Source organism: Athene noctua, chromosome 4, assembly GCF_965140245.1.
Source record: "Athene noctua chromosome 4, bAthNoc1.hap1.1, whole genome shotgun sequence".
In the NCBI taxonomy this organism is placed as follows: Eukaryota; Metazoa; Chordata; class Aves; order Strigiformes; family Strigidae; genus Athene; species Athene noctua.
The window spans coordinates 45,336,799-45,358,966 of record NC_134040.1 but is presented as its reverse complement, the minus strand read 5'-3'; the positions used below and the strand labels follow the sequence as shown (position 1 = coordinate 45,358,966).

At 41.2% G+C, this 22,168-nt stretch overlaps 1 protein-coding gene across 1 annotated transcript in view; it reads right to left on the bottom strand.

The window, feature by feature from the left end:
• TRPC3 (transient receptor potential cation channel subfamily C member 3) overlaps positions 1-21,598 on the bottom strand; it is a 46,788-nt gene extending 25,190 nt beyond the window's left edge. Inside the window, exons 1-3 of the mRNA XM_074903900.1 lie at positions 20,929-21,598; positions 11,349-12,120; positions 173-358 (exon numbers count right to left, since the gene is read on the bottom strand). Coding sequence (XP_074760001.1) covers positions 173-358; positions 11,349-12,120; positions 20,929-21,152 — 1,182 coding nt within the window. The 5' untranslated portion in view covers positions 21,153-21,598. The remainder of the gene's footprint in view (positions 1-172; positions 359-11,348; positions 12,121-20,928) is intronic.
• Between the last annotated feature and the right edge of the window lie 570 nt (positions 21,599-22,168).

Sequence of the window (22,168 nt, the reverse complement as noted above, 5' to 3'; positions counted from 1 at the left end):
TAAACTCTTACACTGTAGTCCCCTTCTGCTAGCTTCTGCCTTGTAAGAATCTTGATTATGCACATTATGTCTGAGTAACACATCTGACCACCAGTTCATAACACCTGTGGAATAACGAGACAACACTGCGTTCCAATTACAGCGTTTGAAAGCACTGGCTATAAGGAGTTACCTTTTTGACTTCATACTTAATGGCCAGCTTCACACGGCTCAGTGATGCTCTGTGTCTCTGTGCTTCAACCGGCTCAGAGTTCAAATCCCCGTTCAGAATGGCCTCCACTTCTTCTGAGTCTCGGCAGAGATCAAGAACACCCACCACAAAATCCTTGCACTGCATAGACAGCTTGCGATAGTCATTCTGAAACAGAAGGGTTAGAGAAAATGGCCCATGACAAACGTGCTTAAGAGTCAATGGCAAGAAAAAAGAACCAGTACAAGCTGCTAAAAATTAATAGCGTGTGACTTTTACACAGTACGTCAAGAGTGTAGCTGACTTTACAGAGATCTTGTTGTAGCAGAATCTTTTCTTCTCTGATACAAGATAGCCACTTGAACAGAACATAATCACAGCTGTTTAACAGAGCATGGGAATATAATAATGTGATTAAAATAACCCAGACAGGCAGCAAGGAGAAGCTGAATGGACAAATAAAAACTGCACAAACAGACCAGGACCGGAACTCTTGAAATACTAACCTCACCCTTGCAAAAACTTTGCAGACAATTCATGAAATAATACTTGCAGTGTTGCCTCCCAGGCTACGAATGTATTTCTGCTCTTTCTACACTGCTAAAATGGCTGCTTTCTCTTTACTCTGATGTATACCACATTCCTTTCCCAACCTTTTTTCCACACCCCACTTCCCACTTATCCTCAGAACTGCCTCACACCCAACTATGTGTACAGTGGTTTACAAAATAACTGCATAGAATAACTGTGGCATGAATTTGGGCACCAGTGTGGTGGGAAAATACCCCAAATTTTCTGTATAGGCAACACAGAAAACAGCTTCTTCAGAAGACAGTTGAAAGATACTAGGTTCCTGAGTCATTCTCTAAGGGACAACCTTTCCACTGACAACACAGCTGAACTACAGAGACATTTCTGAAAACCTCAACTCTTTTAAGACCTAAGTCCACCTTTCCCTTCCTCTCTCCTCCACTTCCCTGTCTATACCTGTCTCAAATCATTCCCTTTCCAAAAAAATCACCTATTACTTTAACCTACTTCCTGTTTGTTCTTGCTCCATCGGCTTTCCCTTCCATTACTGCTGGAGCCAAAAGCTCTGCTTGCATTACCTTTCAAAAGTATATAAAGCCAACGTTTGTTTGCCACCTCCTCCTATTCAGATTCTTTCCAGAATCTAATATTTTAATAAAGCACTTGTTCTTTTTCTCCCTCACTACTTCCATTTTTTCACAGTCTCATTGGCCCTTTCCAGACTCCCAGACTCGAAGCTTGTTGACTACAGCTGTGAAGTCTTACTGTGTCATGCAGAAGAAACAACTTCTTTTTGCTGATCCTTACCCTTTCTATGTTTCCTCAGCCTCCTTCAACCCTTCAGCACTTTGGGACTGTGTCCTGAGTTATGGCCATGTGCTGTGATCCTTTCTATGCAGCTATTAAACTACTGCATCTAAGGTGCAGTGCTACTGCTTTTCACTACGTTCATAGCTTACTGCTCTTTGCTACGTTTCTACCTTAATGTCTCACATGCTGCTTCACGCTCTTCATCCTTATTCTTTTTGCTACCTCCCTATAAGCAATCTATCTTTGAGGTGCAACCCTTAAACTTCTCAGCTGCTTGTATTTGTTGACATCACAAAGATTTCCATCGGTCTAATCTCCTCTCTGACAAAACATTTGTGGCTACATTTCAAAATTTTAAGATAATTCTGTAAAGCATGCACATGTGAATCTTTGCTTGCACTTTTGTTTATGCTTCCATATGTCTTCCACAACCTCTGTGACATTACCTATAAGCTCTTATCTGCTATCTACTTCAGTAAAAACCTTGGTCTTCATTTATCTGTCTATGTCCTCTCAGATTTCTAGGACTTCTTTATCTAAGATGCAGCTTCTGATTTCTTCAGGAGGCTACAGTTGGAGGAAGAAACTTGACCGAACCTGCCAATTTCACCTTGTTGTATCAAGTGTTTCAGTGCCCAACTGAAAATAGCATAGTCGTCTTTTTCAATTACTCTACAGGGGGTTTTTTTCATTTTTTTTAACTCCACTAGGCCATCAAAAAGCTAGTCCGAGTTCTCTGTCTCTCCATTTTTGTGGGCTTACTGTTCATTTTCTGATTGCCTATTTTAAACCACGTTTGGGCAGTACAGATTTTTCCTTTGTAGTTCCTGCCTTCTCAAAAATGATTCCTTACTGCTTCTGCCCTCATTATTTTCTCATTTAATCTTTTTTTTTCCTTGAAACCCTCACTATTTCCCCCTTGCCTAACTAATTTTTCCCTCCTTGTACTGCTAGTTTTCTTAAATTTTTAACTTAGCATCTATAAAATGGGATAGAGAAACTAACATGCTCTCAGTAGTTTCAAATTGTTTTGGGAAAAGACGGGAAAAGAGGCTGTGCAGGATAATTGCAGGAATCAGCTATCAATCCCATAGGTCAGATTCAGATACGAATCAAAATGAGACACTACTGAACATAAACAAACACTACTAGGAATTGTGTTATTAAGGAAGACTAACAGCCCAGACAGACTCGGAAACAACCAGTCCTCATCAGAGATCTAAAGAGGACCCAGTTATTTCCTTTGGTCATAGATGACAAATTAATTCAGTCATCAGTGAACCAACAGGCTGTAAGGTTATTTTAGATTTGTTTTTGGTAACCAAGGAGAACAGCACAGAAGAGCCAATTATAAAAATAATACTGGGATGTGTGATTAAATTCAGTGAAAGGATAAGCAAGCATATGTATGACTCAGATTTAGGACTTTTTAAAAGGCAAAGTCTCAAAAGAAAGCTAGTCAGGGGAATGAAAAATATTTATAAGCGTGTAGGTCCAAATGCAGAGAAGGCTTCTAAGTAAAAGGTGTTAAAGTGATTAGACATCAGATCCTACAAAGATAAAAACCCTGCAGAGGAAGGCTCCAGAATAGTGGCTAGAATAGCAGTCTTAAAGACAAAGGGAAACAGTCTTTCTTGACAGTCTAGTCAAGAAATAAAGTTTCATCATAGAGGCCAAGAACCGTAAGTATGAACTGCTAAAAGTCAGACTTGTAAAGGACATTAAGCAAAGCACAAGGAGGTAAGATGATGTAAAAAAATGGGAATTTTCTTCAGTGAAGACAGAGTAGAGAATAAAGACAACCCTAGTAAAGCCAGAAACAATACCTTGCCTTCGTTTACTTAAGTCCTATGTTCTTAACACTGTTTATATTACATAGTTTTCACAACAGAATTATTACGTATCTGTGAGAACTTGAACATTCTCCCTTAAATTTCCAATTTCAAGCAAGTGTTGCTTACACATTTCACTACAGCTAAAAAAGGTATGTACTGAAATGGTTGAGCAAAACCCACGACAATCATCAGATACAGCATAATGTTAATTCAACGGGAATAAAATGGGCAATCAGTTTTTCTTTAACACTAAAGTAGCTGTAAATCTGCTATTTGCAGCACATGGGAGGATACACCAACTTCAATGACTTCTGTAGTAGTACTATACAGCTAAAAGAGAAACCACATTCTTCCTCACCAGAATTTCCAGGGACTTGTAACTTTACAAGAAAAGAGAAGTCTCTCTTTTAGTTCTATTTCTATCTATCCCATGCTCAAAAGTGGCATTAAGGTCTAATAAAGTTTAGTTTGGTTTTGTATTATTCAAGTGCATTATGACACAACACAACCCAAATTTTGTCCTTGCATAAATGAACTGGGGCTGTCCAGTTGCAGGGAGTGGTTTCATTTACAATGTCTTTTCTTTCTCATTCCTTTGCTTACTGTGAAGAAAGAGAAGGAGAAAAAGTGGGCTTCTAATAGGAAATAACAACAGTTAATCTTGCTAAAGGTTCACTCCATTTTCTTTATCATTTAACTATTCCTTTTTTCCTTAAAAATAACACAGAAATATAATACCAAAAGTTACATTACTAAGAAGTCACTTCTATAACAACTTTGAATATATAAGTCAGGAAAATCTAATTTTGTTTCCTTGTGTTTAAGCTGTAACCAAGTCTTACACACATGTAAGTACACAAGTACAAGCTTGTGTTACATCATAAAATGTAAACGTTCAAGTTTAGTCACATACACAGTTTAAAAGATCAATTAACATAGGTTTCTCAATTAGTACAAGCTAAGCAAGAATACGTTTTCACTGGCAGAATTGTGAAATATTGCCTGGAAAAGGCAAAGTGATGTAAAATCACCTTACTGTGGAAAAAGGGGGACAAGTTGCAATTGCAGTAGTATCCATGAAGACAGCTATTGCCAGGAACTACAGATTATTTCATTTAGCTATTCTCTCATGAGTGGAGACTCATCCTCATGGGTGGGTCAGAGCTCCTGACTGATCCTGGCAGAGGGTGCAAAGCTCCTGCCCTCACGGTATTAACTGGCATCCCAAAAAATACACCCATCCACTGTGAATACCCTGCCAGTTCCTGAAGGACAGACTGATTTTCATGGACTAGTTGCCTACTACACAAGAGCTACCCATATTTCTACTGAAAAATTAACAGTGCTATGTGTTTCTTGATTGGTGGATGGATCACTTGCTTACAAAAGTTATGCTTATTGTCAGAAAAGATTAAAGATATGATAGATGAAGTTTTGTTCTGTGAAATTTAAGGATTAAATACAGGCTACATTACTTACAAATGCTGTTACAAGAACTGAAAACCAGTATGTGCATTGCTAATATCTGACTCAGGCTTTGTACCTTACACTAGGAAAACTCTTCAGATTTCCCCTTCCAGGTCTTTACTTACTTATGTATTAGCAAATCAAATTTATTCTCAGTCTATATGATTGCTTTACAGATTTACACAGACAAACACTACCCACATTGTAACCATGGGACCCAATTCTCAAACAATCTTCTACCTTTAGGGTATTGTGTGAATATCAGAAACCAGAATCTGTGGTCTCAGTCATCCACAAATACCTCTGCTCATTCTTGAGAAGATACAAATGAAGCCACCAGATCACTCAGCTCTTCCATCTTAAACAAGGCTACCAGAACTCCCTGTGTGAAGCATCCATGTTTGAAAAGCCCTGCTACATATTCTGCAAGTTGCCAGTTCATGAACGTGAAGCTACTCTTCAGGGGAATGCCAGAATAAGGCATCAAGAGACCTGCTTATACAGTGGGGTTCTTTGACTATTTTTCATCATAATACAGGGACTCTGCTTCCTTCATCAACAAAGTGCTGCTTCAATTAATTCACAACCTAACTTGGCTGGTTTTACTAGATGTATCATCTTAGATGATACCTCTCTCAAAAAAAGTAATGGTTGCACAGACATCTAACATCAAAAATAACAGCCTATATTCTGTATTTCACAGATACCGTAGCTGACACCGGTACACAATGGACAACTGATGATGACTGGAATTGCAGGACTGTGTCTCACTAACAGTTTTGGAGGACTCTGGCACACATCAATGGTTGGATCTCAGCCTGCTCAACTCTGCATATTCTGCTCTGATTCATTACATTAAAGACTACCTTGAGAGTCCATCTAGAATTTTTGCAAAGAACATACCAATCTGTATGCAAAGAATGAAGCATATGAACAAAAAATCTTCAACCGATTTTACTTGTAAGATTTTTACCTATTCCAAAGAAAATTTATACTGAGCCATCGCATGCAGTCAAACAAAATGTATAGATCTGTTTTCTGGGAGCCACATCCCTGTAAGCACCAGTTTGTGACTATGCACAACTGCATAACTAGTTCACACACATTATATGCAATCACAGATTTATGTTGAGTATTACATACTAAATGGCCGTTTTGAGTACATAGTCAGTTTGCATATATAACTACAGGAACTGTATATGCAAATCAAGTACATAATTGCACTAATGATTATGGATCTGGGCCCTGTCCTTTTAAAAGTTGGACCTAAACGTAGATCAAGCTTGAACACTCTTTGTTAGTTCAGCTGAGATAACACTATGTAAATTTACTTGGAACAGTGACAGATTCCGCTTTTAGACGCACGTCCACATCTTCCGTTGGTTTCAGTAGGAGCTTTTAGCAAAACTGGGAACAGGGAGTTATCCTACATAAAGCGGGACTACAATCTTTTTGATCCTTGCTATGATGGACCAGATTCTGACATGACATCAGCTAGCACAATTTCCACTGGAAGAATTGAGCTTGCTTACACAGCATAGTATTTAGTTGGAAGCTAGTATACAGAGACTGTCATGTGGCTTTTTAGCTACCTTGTCCTGTTTTTTTCTATGGTGACTCCAAAGGAAAGTTCCATCAGCTGTTCTGAGTGCTAGAAATTCTCCCATCACTGCACAGTAACAGTTTTAAAGTTCTCAGGGAGGAGGGTAAATATCAATTAACTTTAGTAACCCACAACTAAAAATAGAAGAATAAGAAAACATAAAAATTGGGAATATTTGTATTGCAAAGTATTTTGTGGTGCTACTAGGATTGGAAAACATGATTCTCTAACTATGGAAATAAACACTTTTTCACATTAAGACAAGATACAGTTCCAGACTGAGCTTCCCCCACCAGTCTCTCAGGTACAAAGCAGTACACCTTGGAGATCTCTAACCACTCATAAAGACAGATGCCAGTAGAACACCATAACTTTTTCTAACTTAACAGGTTGTGGCCTTTTCAACAAAAGAGAGGAATCAAACCAGCAGATTTGATAACTTTGAAAGCACTTTTTGATCAGGCACATTGATTATAAAAGCCCTTATATATCAAAACTAGTGAAGAAGCCCAGAGTGAAGCAGAATTCTGGTTTTGCATCTTTGACACAGAACTTCATCAACAATGACGCTTTCTTTTTATCTCTACTACATATAAAACACCCATAAAAACCTGACAGGAGAGAATCTAATCAGATGCTTTAAGAGACTGAAACTTCATGGGATAGCACCAAATAGGTATGGAAGAATGAAGGCTTCTTTTATGATTGGGTAGCAGTCTTGACTCAGATAAAACAAACTAAAATCCTGCCGTCAATCTCTGGCATGGGGACTAGGATCACAAATTTAAGAGAAATACTGTAGTTCCTGTCCTGGCCACAGGGATGATATGCTGCTATTCTGGCCAGTAAAATGATGTCTTGCTGCTCTGACAGCCAGGCACTAATAATCTCTGCTGTTCCCTTAGATGGTTTCCAGACCTAAAGAGGAGTCAACAGCATATTCAGACAAGGCAGCCATACTTCACCAGGATTAGAACCTAAAGTGAGGAAGATGGAGAGTAAAAACAACAACAACAACAACAAAAAAGTAAAGAAAATTAAGCAAGCACTTAGAAGGCAGACAAGAAAAAAGGAAATCCAAAGAGGGAACTGACTAGAAGAAAATAGAGGAAGACGACAAGTGGATGCAAAGAACAAAAAGAAGTAACAGTGTCAAAAAAACCTACAATAAAATAGATGAAGAAGAGCAAAAGAGGCAATGGGAGCTTGGAACAAGGATTTCATGAAGGAGTAGGAAGAAAGGAAGCTTGAGGAAGAAAGAGTGAAATGGTCTTTAGGGCTCCAGTTTCCCTGTCTTACTTATTTTCAGTACTTATTTTTTGCTACATGTTTTCCAGGAAAAATAAGGGTTCACTGGTTTCTTTGAATCCTTTTTCCTTGTTTCTGAAGGGAAAACAAAAAAATTAAAAATCAGTGTAACTAATAAGTTTTTTCAGTAATCACGGGAAACTGACTGTCATGAATGAGTGTCCTAAGCCACCTTCCCACATTTCTAACACACTTGAGCAAACTCTGGTTTGCACACAAACATCAGAATTTGTTAGTGTAAATTATAAAGTGATAGAGGCAGGCTGGACTTTGCATATGCAAAAGATGTAAGGTTCAGTTTAGCAAGCATTTACTAGGAAGCTTTGCCCTCAGGCATTTTTGAACAGGCTCACCCTATATTCTTTCTCTGTGGGAAAACCACCTAGAAAAGTATTTTCTGTATGAGTGCTCCACATCCAGGAAGTGCATTGCTGTGACCATGCGCAGGAAATGCTATGGGCCTTGATGTACGACAGATACTAAGAATGAATCATGAATATCACCAAAAGTCCCTTTGAACAGATTTGTCCTTTATTTGTGGGAGGTGAACTATTTTGTCCATTCTTCTTTACCCTGAAACAATTCTGTCAGTATTGTGCTATAGACTGAATTTGATTGGAATACTTAAGCATTTCCAGTGATGATCCTAAAGAGGAGTGCACCAGGAGCATGTCAGTCATTCTGCCTCATAGGGAGTGCGAATGTCAGACTAGAAGCCTGTTGCTCTGGGACATGACAAAGCACACAGTTATTAGCGGAACACATTCAGCTGACATACCTATAGAAAAGTAAGCACTGAATAGACATCAGATGTAGCAAGCTCTCACAATGTGCTTCTGTAAGACACAGAAGCGCTGCTTGCTTTCTCCTTGATATGCCTCCACAGTTCTCAGTGTGGCATCTTGTATGAGATCTGTGCCATAAGCAGCCCCATCATACCTGTCCACAACCCCAGTGAAATAGTCTTCTCATCAGCTGTGCAACTACAGCCCTTCCTGGACTTGGTTTAACGGTGATGCTAAAAAATTCCTTGTCTTTTCTTTGTCCTCCTCCCTCCCTCCCTCTTCTCTGCAGGAAGGGCAGCCAACCATTGACGCCAGAAGAAAACAAGCAACTCTCCTACCAGCGCCGGTAGAATCAGAAAGAACGGTCTGAGATGCATAAGAATCAGAAGGAAAAGCAGGAGATGTGAGGTAAATGAGGAGAATAATTATTTCACTGGAATGTTTTGATGTTGATGAGAAGCTGGAATTTCCATGCTAGTGAGGAGCCAGGAAAAATTTGTACTGTAGGTGCCAAAACTGAATTATTTTATACACCTGAAAAGGTTAGCATCCATTTAAGTGCTATCCAAAAATACTGAAATCTGAAAATAAGTGATTTCTTGGGTTCTTAGGCATCTCAAAACATCAATAAATAGAGGCTAAAGAGTTGAGAAAAAGAAAAAAAAATAAATTAAAAAGTAGAATATTTTATACTGTGACAGTTTAACATTTTAAAAAACTGAAGTGATTTTTTTCAAATTCTGGTTTGAAATGAGAAGTCCAGCCACAAAACATCATTTTTCCTCCTCCAAAATTTCAAGCTATTTTTTTTCTGATGATATTTGTATTCATGGTATTAGTACCTATGATATGAGAGCTTCCCATGAATTTATATTTTTACTGAAATTTTTCTCTTCAGTTTTAATTATCTACATCCTCCCCTCACAAAAACATGATCCAGCTTGACTTAATTTAGCTTTTTGTGGCAGAGATTGTATTTTGGGTTCCTAGGGAGTTGCATAACATTTAAATTGAGTCCCTAAGCACCCCAGTGTTTCTGAACACAGGTATAATAACAAAATTTGTACGCAGTATCACAAAGAAAAGATGGATGGTAGAGTTTTGAAGGTGCCAGCCCAGAAGAAAAGTTTTCATGGAGAAACTGCAGGAGGGGGAGAAAAAAAAATAAAATGTTTCTATCCACAACCACCAAAGCATTATTCAGAAAACCCATAAATGTCCATCTTGGGCGCATGATTCTGGAGACCCTGTGGCTCTCAGGTTGTTGGCCTAGCTGAAAAGGAATCAATGATAAGTAGGGCTGAGTTATACACATCAGAGATTTAACCTTCCATAATGGTCTCTAAATGAGACACGTAACTATAATTCATTGTGTGAGGCACACAAGCTAACAGGCTCTGCACATGTGCTAAAATTCTCTAATTCTTCAATTTTATGTTCACAAAGATCCTTCTCAGTTCAGTACTTTTTCAGCAGAAGAAAAATAAAAATATGACATTTTTCCTATACTCCTGAATAAATACATTAAGGAAGTATTCAATCCATTTGCCAAATTACACAGTACGCAGCATGGTATGAGGGGGTTCCTTCAAAAAAGAAAGGAGAAGAAAGGTTTAAGATGACTTTTACATTTTATTAGTGCATAGTATAATACATGAATGCCTCTCAGCACTGAAACCTTATTTTTAAATTATATTTTAACTCACCCAGCTACATCCGGAGGTATCATTTCTCTGCGGTCTAAAACTGTTTCTTCCTCTTCTGGTAAAGTTCACCTTATTAATTTCTGCCTATATTTCTCCAGGTTGTTGTTATTTCTTCTGACACCCCACAGTGTTAGCAATGCTTGCTGTTTTTTGAAAAAGGTTAATGCATCTTTGGCTTCTCTCAGAGCATTTGTGAAGATATTAAACAAACGAGTGGTACCCAACACTGACCCTGCAGAACTCCATTAAATTTTTTGTTAAAACTAGATACTATGCTGTTAATACTGCTACTTGCTGAGAACAATCTGTCATTCCCCATGCCAAGCTTTTCTTATTACATCCAGTCTACTGGGGTTTGATTATCTGGTGGGGTTTTGTTAAGGGGCGGGAAGGAGGGAGGCAAGGGGGAAAGTAGGTGTTACCTTACTTTTCAAGGTATTCAACAGAACTGCAAAATCATTTTTAAAAAAGCACTGGGCAACAGTTATTTAAGTTGTTAGTTGTCTGATGGAGAAGCCGAAATATACAGAATAGTATAGGGCACTGACATTCTAAAGCAGATACAGCTCAAAAGCAGACAACAAGACCTGCATCTGTAATCAGTCTAACAGCTGGTTTTGAACAAGTGACATTTCTAAAAGGTATGTCAAAAACCCTCATTTTCTGTATGTTTAACAATTTGGAGACATCCTTCAAAATTAGTCAAATAAAGAAGAGGAAATAAGGTCAATGCTGCAGTACGCTCAAGAAAAGCGTAAGATTTCTGCTTTCTGCACATATACTACTCAGCATTTGTAACTAAAACCAATCTTTGTCTGCTACAGCAACCAAAATTGTTTTCCATCTGCTGCAAGGTTATCGGAATACACACTGTTCCTTTTTCCAATTTCTCCGTACACAGTAGGTGCAAAAGCAATTTCATTTCATTAAAAGTTCTTTTTTAAAGGCTTATGCATTGAAAAATCAAAATCAAGAATAAAAGACACAATAAATATCATGAAAGAATTTGCAGTTAAAAAGTAAAGACAGAGGAAATAATTTCAAGCATCTAAGGACATCACAAAGTAGCAACAACTTTAACAATAACAGAGAGAAACACCAAAACACTGTTACCTTGAATTCTTTTTCAATGTTGGCCAACTTGGCAAGTTCATTGCTGAGTTCCAGAGCAGTAAGTACTGGATCTTCACTGGAGAGGGACAGATAAGCCGGACTAGCCAGTCCTTTGTATGCATTTATTCTTGACCTAGAGTGACTAAAAGAATCATGCTTTTGCTTCTCTGTACAGTCATTACATTTGCAGAAATAATCATGAGGTCTTTCTATCCTTGCTCCTTTCATCAATAGCATATGCACAACTTCGTATTTTTGGCAGTGGGCAGCTAAAATAATGGGAGTGATATCTGGAGAAAAGCGGGTACCGTCTTCGTCATAGGAATAAAAATCATCATCCTGGAGCTCCTGCTCACAAGGGCTTAGAGTCAGTCGCTTATTTACTGAAAACCCAGGATGATTCAAAATTGCTTCCACTATCCTAATGTAGCCCTTGCTGATTGCGAGCAGCAGGGCATCTCCAATCCGTGCCAAGTTCTCTTTTTTTAACAGAAGTTCTGTCACTTCCAAATGTTCATTCCCTACAGCAAGCTGCAAGGCGTTTTGGCCCATGTAGTCAACACAGTTGACATTCAGTGTTTTTGACTCCTCCAGCATTTTGCGCACCACAGGTATGTTCCCATACTCTGCTGCATCTAGAAAGCGTTCTTCTTCAGCCGTAAGACTGGTGCCCCTGTTGTTGAACATGAATGCTGGGCCTCTAATGGCCTGTCGTCTTCCCTTTTCCCTCATCATAGTCATACGTCTCAGAGATGGACTTTCTTCAATGTACCTAATGCAAAAACAAAAAGGCAACAGAATTTCACTATGGTGGTTATTTGCAGCTTCCACTTCTCCTGGGGCTACAGAAATAATGACTTATTTTGTCCCTTGTCATTTGCCCACCTATTGACAAGTATTCTTTATTGTGATCCTTCTGCCTTCATGCTTGCTTGTCTGAAACCTAAAGGCACTTACAGTGCTTCAATGCCACAGGCCATTTCTGTTTAGGTTTTTTGGGGTTTTTTTTTAACTTTATCTAAGACACCACTTCTCTTCAGAAATCCCTCCCAAGTCACTTCAGTATATATATAAAATGAAAACACATCTCTGCTTTCATTTGTAGTTAATACTATCCACCATAGGTATTCAAGCTGATGGTTTAAGGAAGGCAATATTTATGCTTACTGTACTGTAGTTCACATATATAAGAGGTGAAAACAAGTCTTCTTCCTTATGTCTTGCCAAGCAATACACAGTGAAGCCTGATCTCATGCCTTCTAATGTTACTGGTAGAAACATTAACCAAATCCGTAAGATTCTACTTGTGAGTCAATTTGGTCAAATTACGTGTCTTTGAAAAACAACAGTCCATACACATTCAACAGACTTTCTGGATGCTAGTAACTAAACTGCTCACAGATCCCAGACACCGGGCATGATCCAGTGTGGACTGAGATCAGCTCTCACTCCAGGTGGACTTCTGCAATGCTGTAGGTTACATTGGGCCTACTTCTGTTGTACATCTACCATACCAGGAGCGGCAAGGAAGAAGCTATCTAATATCATTACATGAGGATACATATATTTTTAAAATCCCTCATGTGTTCTTGTAATACAATCAAGAAAAATGGGAAAGTCAAAGAGCTACTGAATGAAAATTGGAATGGCAGGTTGCACTGGAAAGAGGAAACCTGAGTGTAGGAAAAGGGAACAAAGAACCACAGAGGCTGTGAACTCCCCTCAAAAACTGGTTGCAAAAGCAGAGAGAGGGAGAAGAGAGAAGGAGAACAGAAGAAAAGAAAGAGTGACCAAGCTGATTCAGAAAACACAGAAACTGGAATTATGAACCAGTGAAAGTATTGGCTGAAAACAGTGGGGAGCAAAGAGGAATGGGCTGAGAGAACAGATAGATCAGACGCTGAGCAGGATCTAGCTAAGAAAACTAGAGAGGGGAGAAGAGGTTCAGAGGAGAGTAGGAGTTGCAGAGAAAACAAACACAGGATGAGGCTGAGGAGCAGATGCTACCTAGCTGAAGAAAACAACAACAGAAAACAACTGCCTGACAACGTCTGAAACAACAGAATAGATAGGATCAGGATAAAGTGGTCACAGCTGGGGGAAGAACAGAAGCATTTATGCCTGCCAGAGCAGAGGCCAAAGGCCTGAAAAGGTACTTGGGATACCATAACCTTCTTCCACTGCTGTCTGCAAATAGATGTGAAACTCATCAGCAATCTCCCTTGCCTTTCTAGTCCAGCTCAATATTGAGAAAGACAGCCTCCAGCTGCTATCAGTTAATCCATTAGCTCAAGGGATAGAGATCACTTGAGCTGATTTGATGGGCACAGAGACACCAGTGCAGCTGATAAACAGTACATGAGTTAATGGAGGGTGTGCTTTGAATACATATAACACTATATATATGCTACATAGAGACAAAGAGGCCTTACAATTTTTAAATTTGGTCCTTAAGTCCTATATGCGTCTATTCCTCATCTATAGAAAAAGAACAGTTGGCTCCCATTTCACAGAAGCATTGTGAAAATTAATTTATTCACTTGGGCAAAAAACTCAGATACAAGAGTAAAAAGCCAGACAGAAAAACTGAAGAGGAAATTAATCCTTCTACCCTCAGTTCAGAAGCCAGGTAATGTGCATTAGGAGAGATGCAAGTCCACGTAATGAATGCTGAGGGCAAAACAAACTACCAAATCGCCCTTTTTAAGCAAACCCTGTCAGTCTGTGAGAGGATAGAACCAAGGGGAAAAATGCTGCACACACCTTTGGCACACAGAAAGACTATGCATTTAAGTGAACATAGTGGAACCTGCATGGGCATCTTCAAAAGCTGCGTATCTGAATTGCTGCAGGTTCAAATCCACTACCAGAGTGCAGGTGGGGCTTTTTGTGTGTGTGTGTGTGTGCTCTTTCAACAATAAGTTTAGTTATATTACCACTGCACAATATATGCCTGCTGACATCACTGGATTTCCCCATATGCAGCAGTGTCAGCCCTAACGGTTTTCTCTGGGCATAATAATTCCATTCAGGTTATAAGAATATGCCTGGCCTTCCAGCTATCTGCACCAGTTGTAATAAATTCAGCGAAACATAAAAATCTTAATCACTTTATCACTGCTACAGAAATCATAAGAGCTAGTCCACGCTCTGAACATTTCAGTTAACACAAATGGGCAGTTCCATTGCAGACCAAGTGAAGAGATTGTAATACTCATTACCAAGGACAGCTCTCTCCTGGGATGAAGCTTTTGATGTTTTTACATTTTCATTTGTGGATGGTATTTCTGGACTACCAGAAATGACCTGGGTGGCACTGCAGTATAAGCAATGCTAACTGGTATTTACTTTTTGAAATATGTGCCAAAACTGCTTTGCCAAACATGACAGGATATGTGGGTTTTTTTCAGTTCTGTAACACTTTCTTTAAGTCTATGAAAAAGGATGCATAACAGAGAAGATTTGTGACTCTGTTAAACACAGAATTGATTTAAAGTCTCAAAGCTCAGGTATATTTCATGGATTTAAGCCCGGAGTGCATATGGTGAACTGCCACAATATGCTACTACTATATTCCCCAACAAAATCAGAAGTAAACCCAGAAACACTGTCTTTTCATCGTTACCTTTTAAACAAGATTCTTATTGTCTGCTATGCTGTTACATTTCTATTCTCCTTCCACATCTAAAAACATAGAGCTACAGAAATGTGGTTGTTTACTGTAATGTTATGAAGAAAAAAAAGTAGAAAAGACAGAGAACAAATTGACTCATGCTGACTTCTTGATTTAAGAAGACTCTAACTGCCACCCTGAATCTCATTTATCTTTCATGAAGCACATAAGAATACATTTTCCCCTTTATACTCAGTTTAATTTTTCAAAATATTTTGAAATACAACACTTATTTTGTTTTCTCTATCTTTCATTCAAAATCCACTGTCTGACTAAGGTGACTCATCTGACTTCTGTAAAAAGAGATATATCCTTCCAAAGGTCTTGCATTAGAACATCTTCCCAACAAGGAAGGCATCCTCAGCTATAAATCTTGTGATAGAAAGGATACATTTGAAGTGACTACAGTACCTTCTCAAAATAAAGATGAAAGTTGCTTGGTATTTTAATGACTAAATTATTGTCAAGACCTTCCAAAAAATAAAAAGCAAAAAAATCTCATACAGCACCACACAACCAGAATACTCTTAGGTTCATCCATACCTCCCCTTCCTCTCTTCCCTCAGCAAATGCAAAGACCTTGAAGAGCAGCGCAAGAGAGAAGCATCAGCTACAAGGTCTCCTATTCCATTTTCTGCTCTTCTGGTCTTATATCTAGTATACTTAAGCTATCCCAAAGTATGAAGAAAATGGTTAAAATTTTAGTCTTAGCTATTTAACCATTTGCGGCATATTTTATATGTCATATTTTATCATTTTATATTTTATATGTCATATTTTCCTACTGAAATAATCAAAACAACAAATCACATCCCTAAATATCATTAGAATGGCTTAAAAATATGATTAAAATAGAACTAAGTGTGCATTAATTATTTGTGTTCTACTTCCCAAAGCCTTTAAAGTTCATATTCTCAACCTCGTCTCTGTAAAGAGCTGACAACTTACATTAAAAGAGGGAAGGAGAGATGGAAATCACAATGCTTCTCTTCCCAATTGTTCCCAATAGATGAAAGAACACAAAAAAATAAAAATCTGTAAAACACATAGCAAAAAATCCACAAGAACACCAAGCATGAAAAATGCCCAAATATTTTGTGTTCATTTTTTAGTTGATATACTACGACATTAAGTATTAGTCCTAGTACATAAGTTGCATAATTACGCTACATGGTACACAGCAGGAAGGTGAAAGGACAGAATTCTGTGCCCTTTTCCTGACATGAAGCTGCAATTGAGCCCCTCTATTTTTTTCCAAAACTATTTTCCACATTTCACAGTAGAAAAATGGCCAAGGGGTCTATAAAACCTCAAGCCCCCATTTGCTGCTCATCACAAATAAGAAGGATGGAACTGTAGAAGAGCAATCATGTTAACTGTACATCTGGACATGTTTCACTTGGTCCTAAGTGTGCACCAGCTAGGCAGCTGCTTTGAGGAACTGAAGAGCTTCACTGGCAGGAAGGAAGAACTTCAGACCAACCTGCAGAATCATTCATTCATCAGTATAAAATTAGGATGGTCTCAAGTTACAAGTTTTATTTCCTAACTATACTGCTACCCTTAGCCAGCTTAAGTCCAGTTCATTGCTTCCTACTTAGGCAAACTCGCAATAACCTCAGTGATAGCCGTAAATTAACATAATTCACCACAAGATGATTAACAATTAACCAAAATGTGGCAGGACCCTAAGTCACCCCCTTGTTAAATAATATGAAAGCAGGACACCTCCATTTCAGCTCCGCAGCAGAACTCTCACACTAGTGAGGCCACAGTTCCTAAAGGAGTATATCACTTTTCAAGACCTTCACTTAATAAGGATCACAAGCTTTCAGATAGAGCAGTGTTATGTACGCTCTGAACAACTGGCTCGTTACATGCCAGGTAGTGTCTTAAGACACAAAAACCTATCCTACGTTATAACATATTTATGTTTACCTTAACTATATTCATCTAAAATGTATGACCTTCATATGTGCAATGAAAACTATTTTAAAGAAAATTTCCACTAACCAAGCAAAGGCAACTTGTCTCTTGTGTTTTGTATGCATCACATTTACTATGACCTGATATTGCATCATATTATTGCCCGTACAAGGCCAGAAATTTGAGCAGCACAGAAACTGCAAAGGACTGGAGTAAACATGGTGATTCTTCTGCTTCCACCATGAATTGTTTCAATCACGAACTTCTACTCTGTTAGCCTACCTATCCCTTTTCATGTTCAAACTTCCAGAATTGTAGCAGAAGGACAGAAATGTGGGACAAACAGTGACCTGAGAATTCCTTGTGTTCTGCTGTTCATCATCTCATCAACAGCCATCTAAAAGATTTATAATCTTGTTTCTAAATCTATTTTTTAACAGTGCGAACTGCATAAGCAATTTTAAAAGCAAAAGAGAGAAGTTGGAGAAACAGAGGTTTCCTTCTGGGCCCTCCCAGATCTGTAGAGCAATTTTCTAACATCTGTACTGAAGAACAGGGTGTTAGTCTCCCCGAACTATTAAATGCAATAAAAGATGGCATCAACAATTTACAAGCAGTTTACCCCACTGTAGTACATTAGTGACTGTGATTCTATTCTAGCCCTGAAAAGGAAATGCAGTCCAGCAATTACAGACAGATCAGATAAGTACATCACGGAAACAGAGATGCTCACACACATTTAAAAGCAACAACACCAGAGTCAGCCACACAGGAGACGCAGATCGTGCCTCTTGTTCTGCCAAAAGTAACCTCCGAGATCCCAGTCTTAAAATTAAGGAATGATAATTGCCTTACTCACAAAAGTAAGTGCTCAGACATGCACATACATATGAGTAGCATTTTAGCTCATGACTCCTGAGATCTCTTAAACGAAGCAGTCTCAAACGTTTGCTTTGTTACCATCACAGGAAAAGACTGTGATGTTCCATGTGAGGTGGGCAGCCCTGGCTCTGAAGAGTCACAGGCAGTGTTAGTGGGGCAATCCTACCAGCCTCACTGTCTCTCCCAAATGAAGTCTCTGCCATCCCTCCAAGCTCTGCTACAGACATATACCAGAAAAGGATGCTGGCAATTTTATTTCTTCACCAGCAAAAATAGGGTCACACTCATGCATGTTTGCATAGAACCTTCCATGTGTTCCACACAATTTGAGAATCCCTGCACCAAATCCAAAATGTATGAAATGAGAGCTTCTTCTCCCTTCTGTGAACTGCTGCCTGGGCTTTCCAGAAGAGGGAGGCTAATTCAGCTGAACAGCAGAACATAAATCAGGCCAGCTGCAAGATCTGACTCAGGTCTATACTCTCCCACTGCTCTGAAATGACATAATCCATCATCCAAAATGCCCTCATGTCAACTCACAGAAGTTCTGGCTCCAAACTGGAAAGAATTAGTCAAAAAATGGAACAAAACACAATGAGATATGAGGAGGAGGTATACACACACTTAAGTTTGTTCCTTCCCCTCCCGCCCCACAAACTATGCAGAGATTTTTCCTACTATTACTCTTCACTAACTCCTCAAGAGAAAATACCAACCATCTGAATTTCTGTGGGAAAATAAGGACTATATTTTGATGATAGGAGTGTATTTATGCACACACTTTGGCAGACATCTCACCAGGAAAGCACGAAGTTAACAGGGCTGCAGCAACAAAGAGTTTTAAAGCTCCTTTTACACTCAGTGCTTTATTTGCGTTCTGTCATTCCACTCAGGAAACTAAGCTATGATTTTCAGAGAGACTCAGGAAATCAGGCATCCGATGCCTACTATATTTAATTTACGGGTTTTGTACATTTTTCCCACTGGGACATATATACCTTGTGAAACAAGTATTACATCCAGTCTGCAGTCTTAGTGGGAATCTGAGGTTAATTACTTTTTCCAGCAATATTTGGCACAGGAGGGAGCCAGCTGTACATTGACAGGTACCTTGCACAGGTTAAAGCTTTCAGAGCAAAGACATTTCAAATACCAAGTGCATCTTCTTGTGCAAACTATTTCACATCTCCCTGCCTCTTTCCCCTTGCACTGTCTGTCAGTACTGAATATTTAGACTACAAATTCTTCCAGTCAAGGATTCCCATACTCACCCTGTGCATACTACAACCTTATGTGTGTCAATATGAGCACGTTATGAGCAAACTGATACTCATATTTATTTCACTAATATGCATTAGCACCAAACACAAAACATTACTCCAGAAGAGAAACTCCACCGCTATGCCGAGGACGACCATGGGCACGTAACAGGGGAAATGGTAGTTGTGGGTCTTTTACCTCTATGCCCTGTCAGTTCAAGACACTCCTATTAGATGGATTAATGTCAGCCCTTTCGTCAGTTCACCCAGCAGTGGCTCACAATCACTGCGGTCATAGACTCCCAGGACAGGATGTCAGGAATTATATGCCAGGAAGCAATTCCAACAGATCGGGCTCGCTCCAGGCTCAAATGCCTATAGCTGTGCAAACTGAACTCCAGTGTTACTGCCTGGTGGCATAATACCTATTTCTTAAACAAAGGAATATACCAACAGTTCTAGGACACTAACCTAAAAGGGATCCAGAAGTTTAGGACTCATAGCTTACAATTCATCTGAGCTAGCTTCAGCTGTCTAAAAATAAAGTGCCAGAGTCTGATCTTCTAGGCTCTTTTTATGGTGAATGGAGAAAGACAGGCACCCCAAGAAAGAAGATAAATTACTATGCTGCCTTGCCCACTGCTATTTGCTCTCATCCCATCAACTACAGAGGGAGCCTAGACAACCAACTAACACACAACTAACTTTCAGACAGCTAAAGACTGCTTCGCTTGAAGTCTGCATTGCTGGGTACATAGTTATCTGTGAAGAATTTCTGCACTGGGATGGTAAAAAACACTTTTATTTGTGGTTATCCCATTCTAAACACTACTTTATTTCTGTACTTCACAGTTGTCTCTAGGGTGATTTTAATTAAGGTTTCTTCTAGAAATGCTGAATGTTAACTTAAAACTCAAAGTGTTTGTCATCTGGTAATTAAAACATTTAATTAAGAACTAAATATCGTTCTGAAAGTACAAAATAGTCAAATAGTGTTCAGAGGTAAGTCTATCTACACTGCATCATGTTATGAAAATCAGTGAATAATTCATGGACAACCTACATTCTGTAAATCAGAGAAAAGAAAGTTAACATCCCTATTAGCAAAATTGAATTTACTTCTCTTGCAGTAAGTCTGGTCATGGTCAGTATTTTTCATATATATATTTATGTAATTGCATCTTAAAAGACAGCAGACTGAAGTTTCCAAAAGACAACCAACAAGATAAGAGGCATCTCAAGAACTGAGGCTTTTCTGTACAAGTGTCCTACATTTCTGTGGGGAGTCTGGTTTTATCACAGCTTAGATTTTAGAAAATATAAAGGGGATGCATGAGCACCGCTAGTACAAAAGGGCGCAGTGGGTTCTCTAAACCTTAGCTGAGCCAATAATCAGGCTGTCTCGGCAGCTACGCTAGTAGACAGGAAAATAAAAAAGAACTCAAGCGATGACAGCTCTCACGCCCCGCAGCCCCGCCTGCCGCCTGCTCCGCGCTGCCGCCGCCTCACGCCGCAGGAGCGGAGCCGAGGGGCCGGGCAGGCGGGAGCGGGGGCCCGAGGGACCCCCTCAAGGCACTTTCTCCCAAGTCCCCGCACCACAGCCACCGCAACCCGGCCCCGTATCCCCGCGGCTCGCCGCACCGGTCACGCCCGCTCGCTGCCCGGGTCGGAGGGAGGGAGGGAGGGAGGGAGCCAGCGGGTCGCCGCGCAGCCGGCGGCGCTTTTCCGGGGCCGGGCGCCGCAACTTGCCGGGGACACGGCGGCCGGCCCCCCGCGGCTGCTCCGGGGAAGTTGCCGGCCAGCACCCTCTCATCGCTCCTCCGCCCCGGGCCCGACTTACATGGTGCTGGCAAAAGGGGGTGGCGGGTAGTAGCCGTAGGGCTCCCGGAGGGTTTTCACGGCTCTCTGAGGCGGCGGAGGGGGCTCCGGCCCCCCATTGACGCCTCTCCAGCCGCGGCGCCGGTGCTGCTGCTCCTCTTCCTCTGCCCCCTCCTCCTCCTCCTCCTGCTGCTGGGGGAAGGTCACTCTCCCCTGCTCCTTGCTCTTCCTGCTCTTGCTCGACATGGTCAGGGTCCCTTCAGGCACCGGCGGTGGCGGCGGCTGCTCCCGCTCCCAGCCGGCCTCGTCCGGCAGCGTGTGTGGTGGGGAAGAAGGCAGGAGGAGGAGAAGGAGGAGGAGGACAGCCCTGCCCGGCGGCGGACAGAGCACCTGGAGAGGACAAAACCCTCACCATAAAACCACCGCCGCCCCTCCGCCCTCTCCTCCTGCCGCCCCTCAGGAAGGCGGCGCGACGCGGAGCCCGGCAGCGGGAGCCGGGAAGTGCCGGGGAGGCGAGCAAGAGACAGGGCTCCCGGCGGCGGCAGCGGCGGCGGCTCTGCCCCTCTCCTCTCCCTGTCATCCTCCCTCGCTAGGACGGCATCGTTACTGAGGCGGAGGGGGCGAGCCGCGGCGGAGAGCAGCAGCCGCCTACCGCAGCGGGCGCCCGGGAGAGGAGAGGACGCCTCTCCACCCCCCCCCTCTACCCCTGCCCCCAGCTCCGCCCGCCCAGCGGCCGCCTCGGCCCGGCCCGGGGCGGGGAGGGGTGGTGACGGGGAGGCGCCGCTGCCACAGGGCCGGTACAAGTGTGCCTCAGGCGCTGAGGGCAAGGCTGCTCCCGCCGCGCCTGGCCTGCAGGGGCTGGGATCGCCGCGGGCAAAGGGAGCCCTCAGGGGGGTCCCCGCCACCCTACGGGGCCCGCCAAGACGGCACCGAGCCTTTCCGACCGTGCCCGCCGCGGTACGAGCGCCGAGAGAAACCGGGGCCGGTTTGCTCAGGGAGTACCGGCGTGAGGCGGCGGGCGGCCGCCGGCAAGGTAGTTTTCCCTAAAATCGCCCAAACGCAAAAGCGGTGCGCAGCCCGCAAGAAGCTCGGTCGTTATTTTGAGGAGATGCGCAGCCCTACACTGGAAGCAGTTGAAGTTTAAATTTTCAGGTAAAAAGGGGCTCTGTTGACTGGCTTACCCATGTTAAAAGCGAGTCAAGATTTCCAAAGTGCTTCAGACGTCTCTGCCTTAGCTTTGACTGGTTTAATTCTGCATGGTG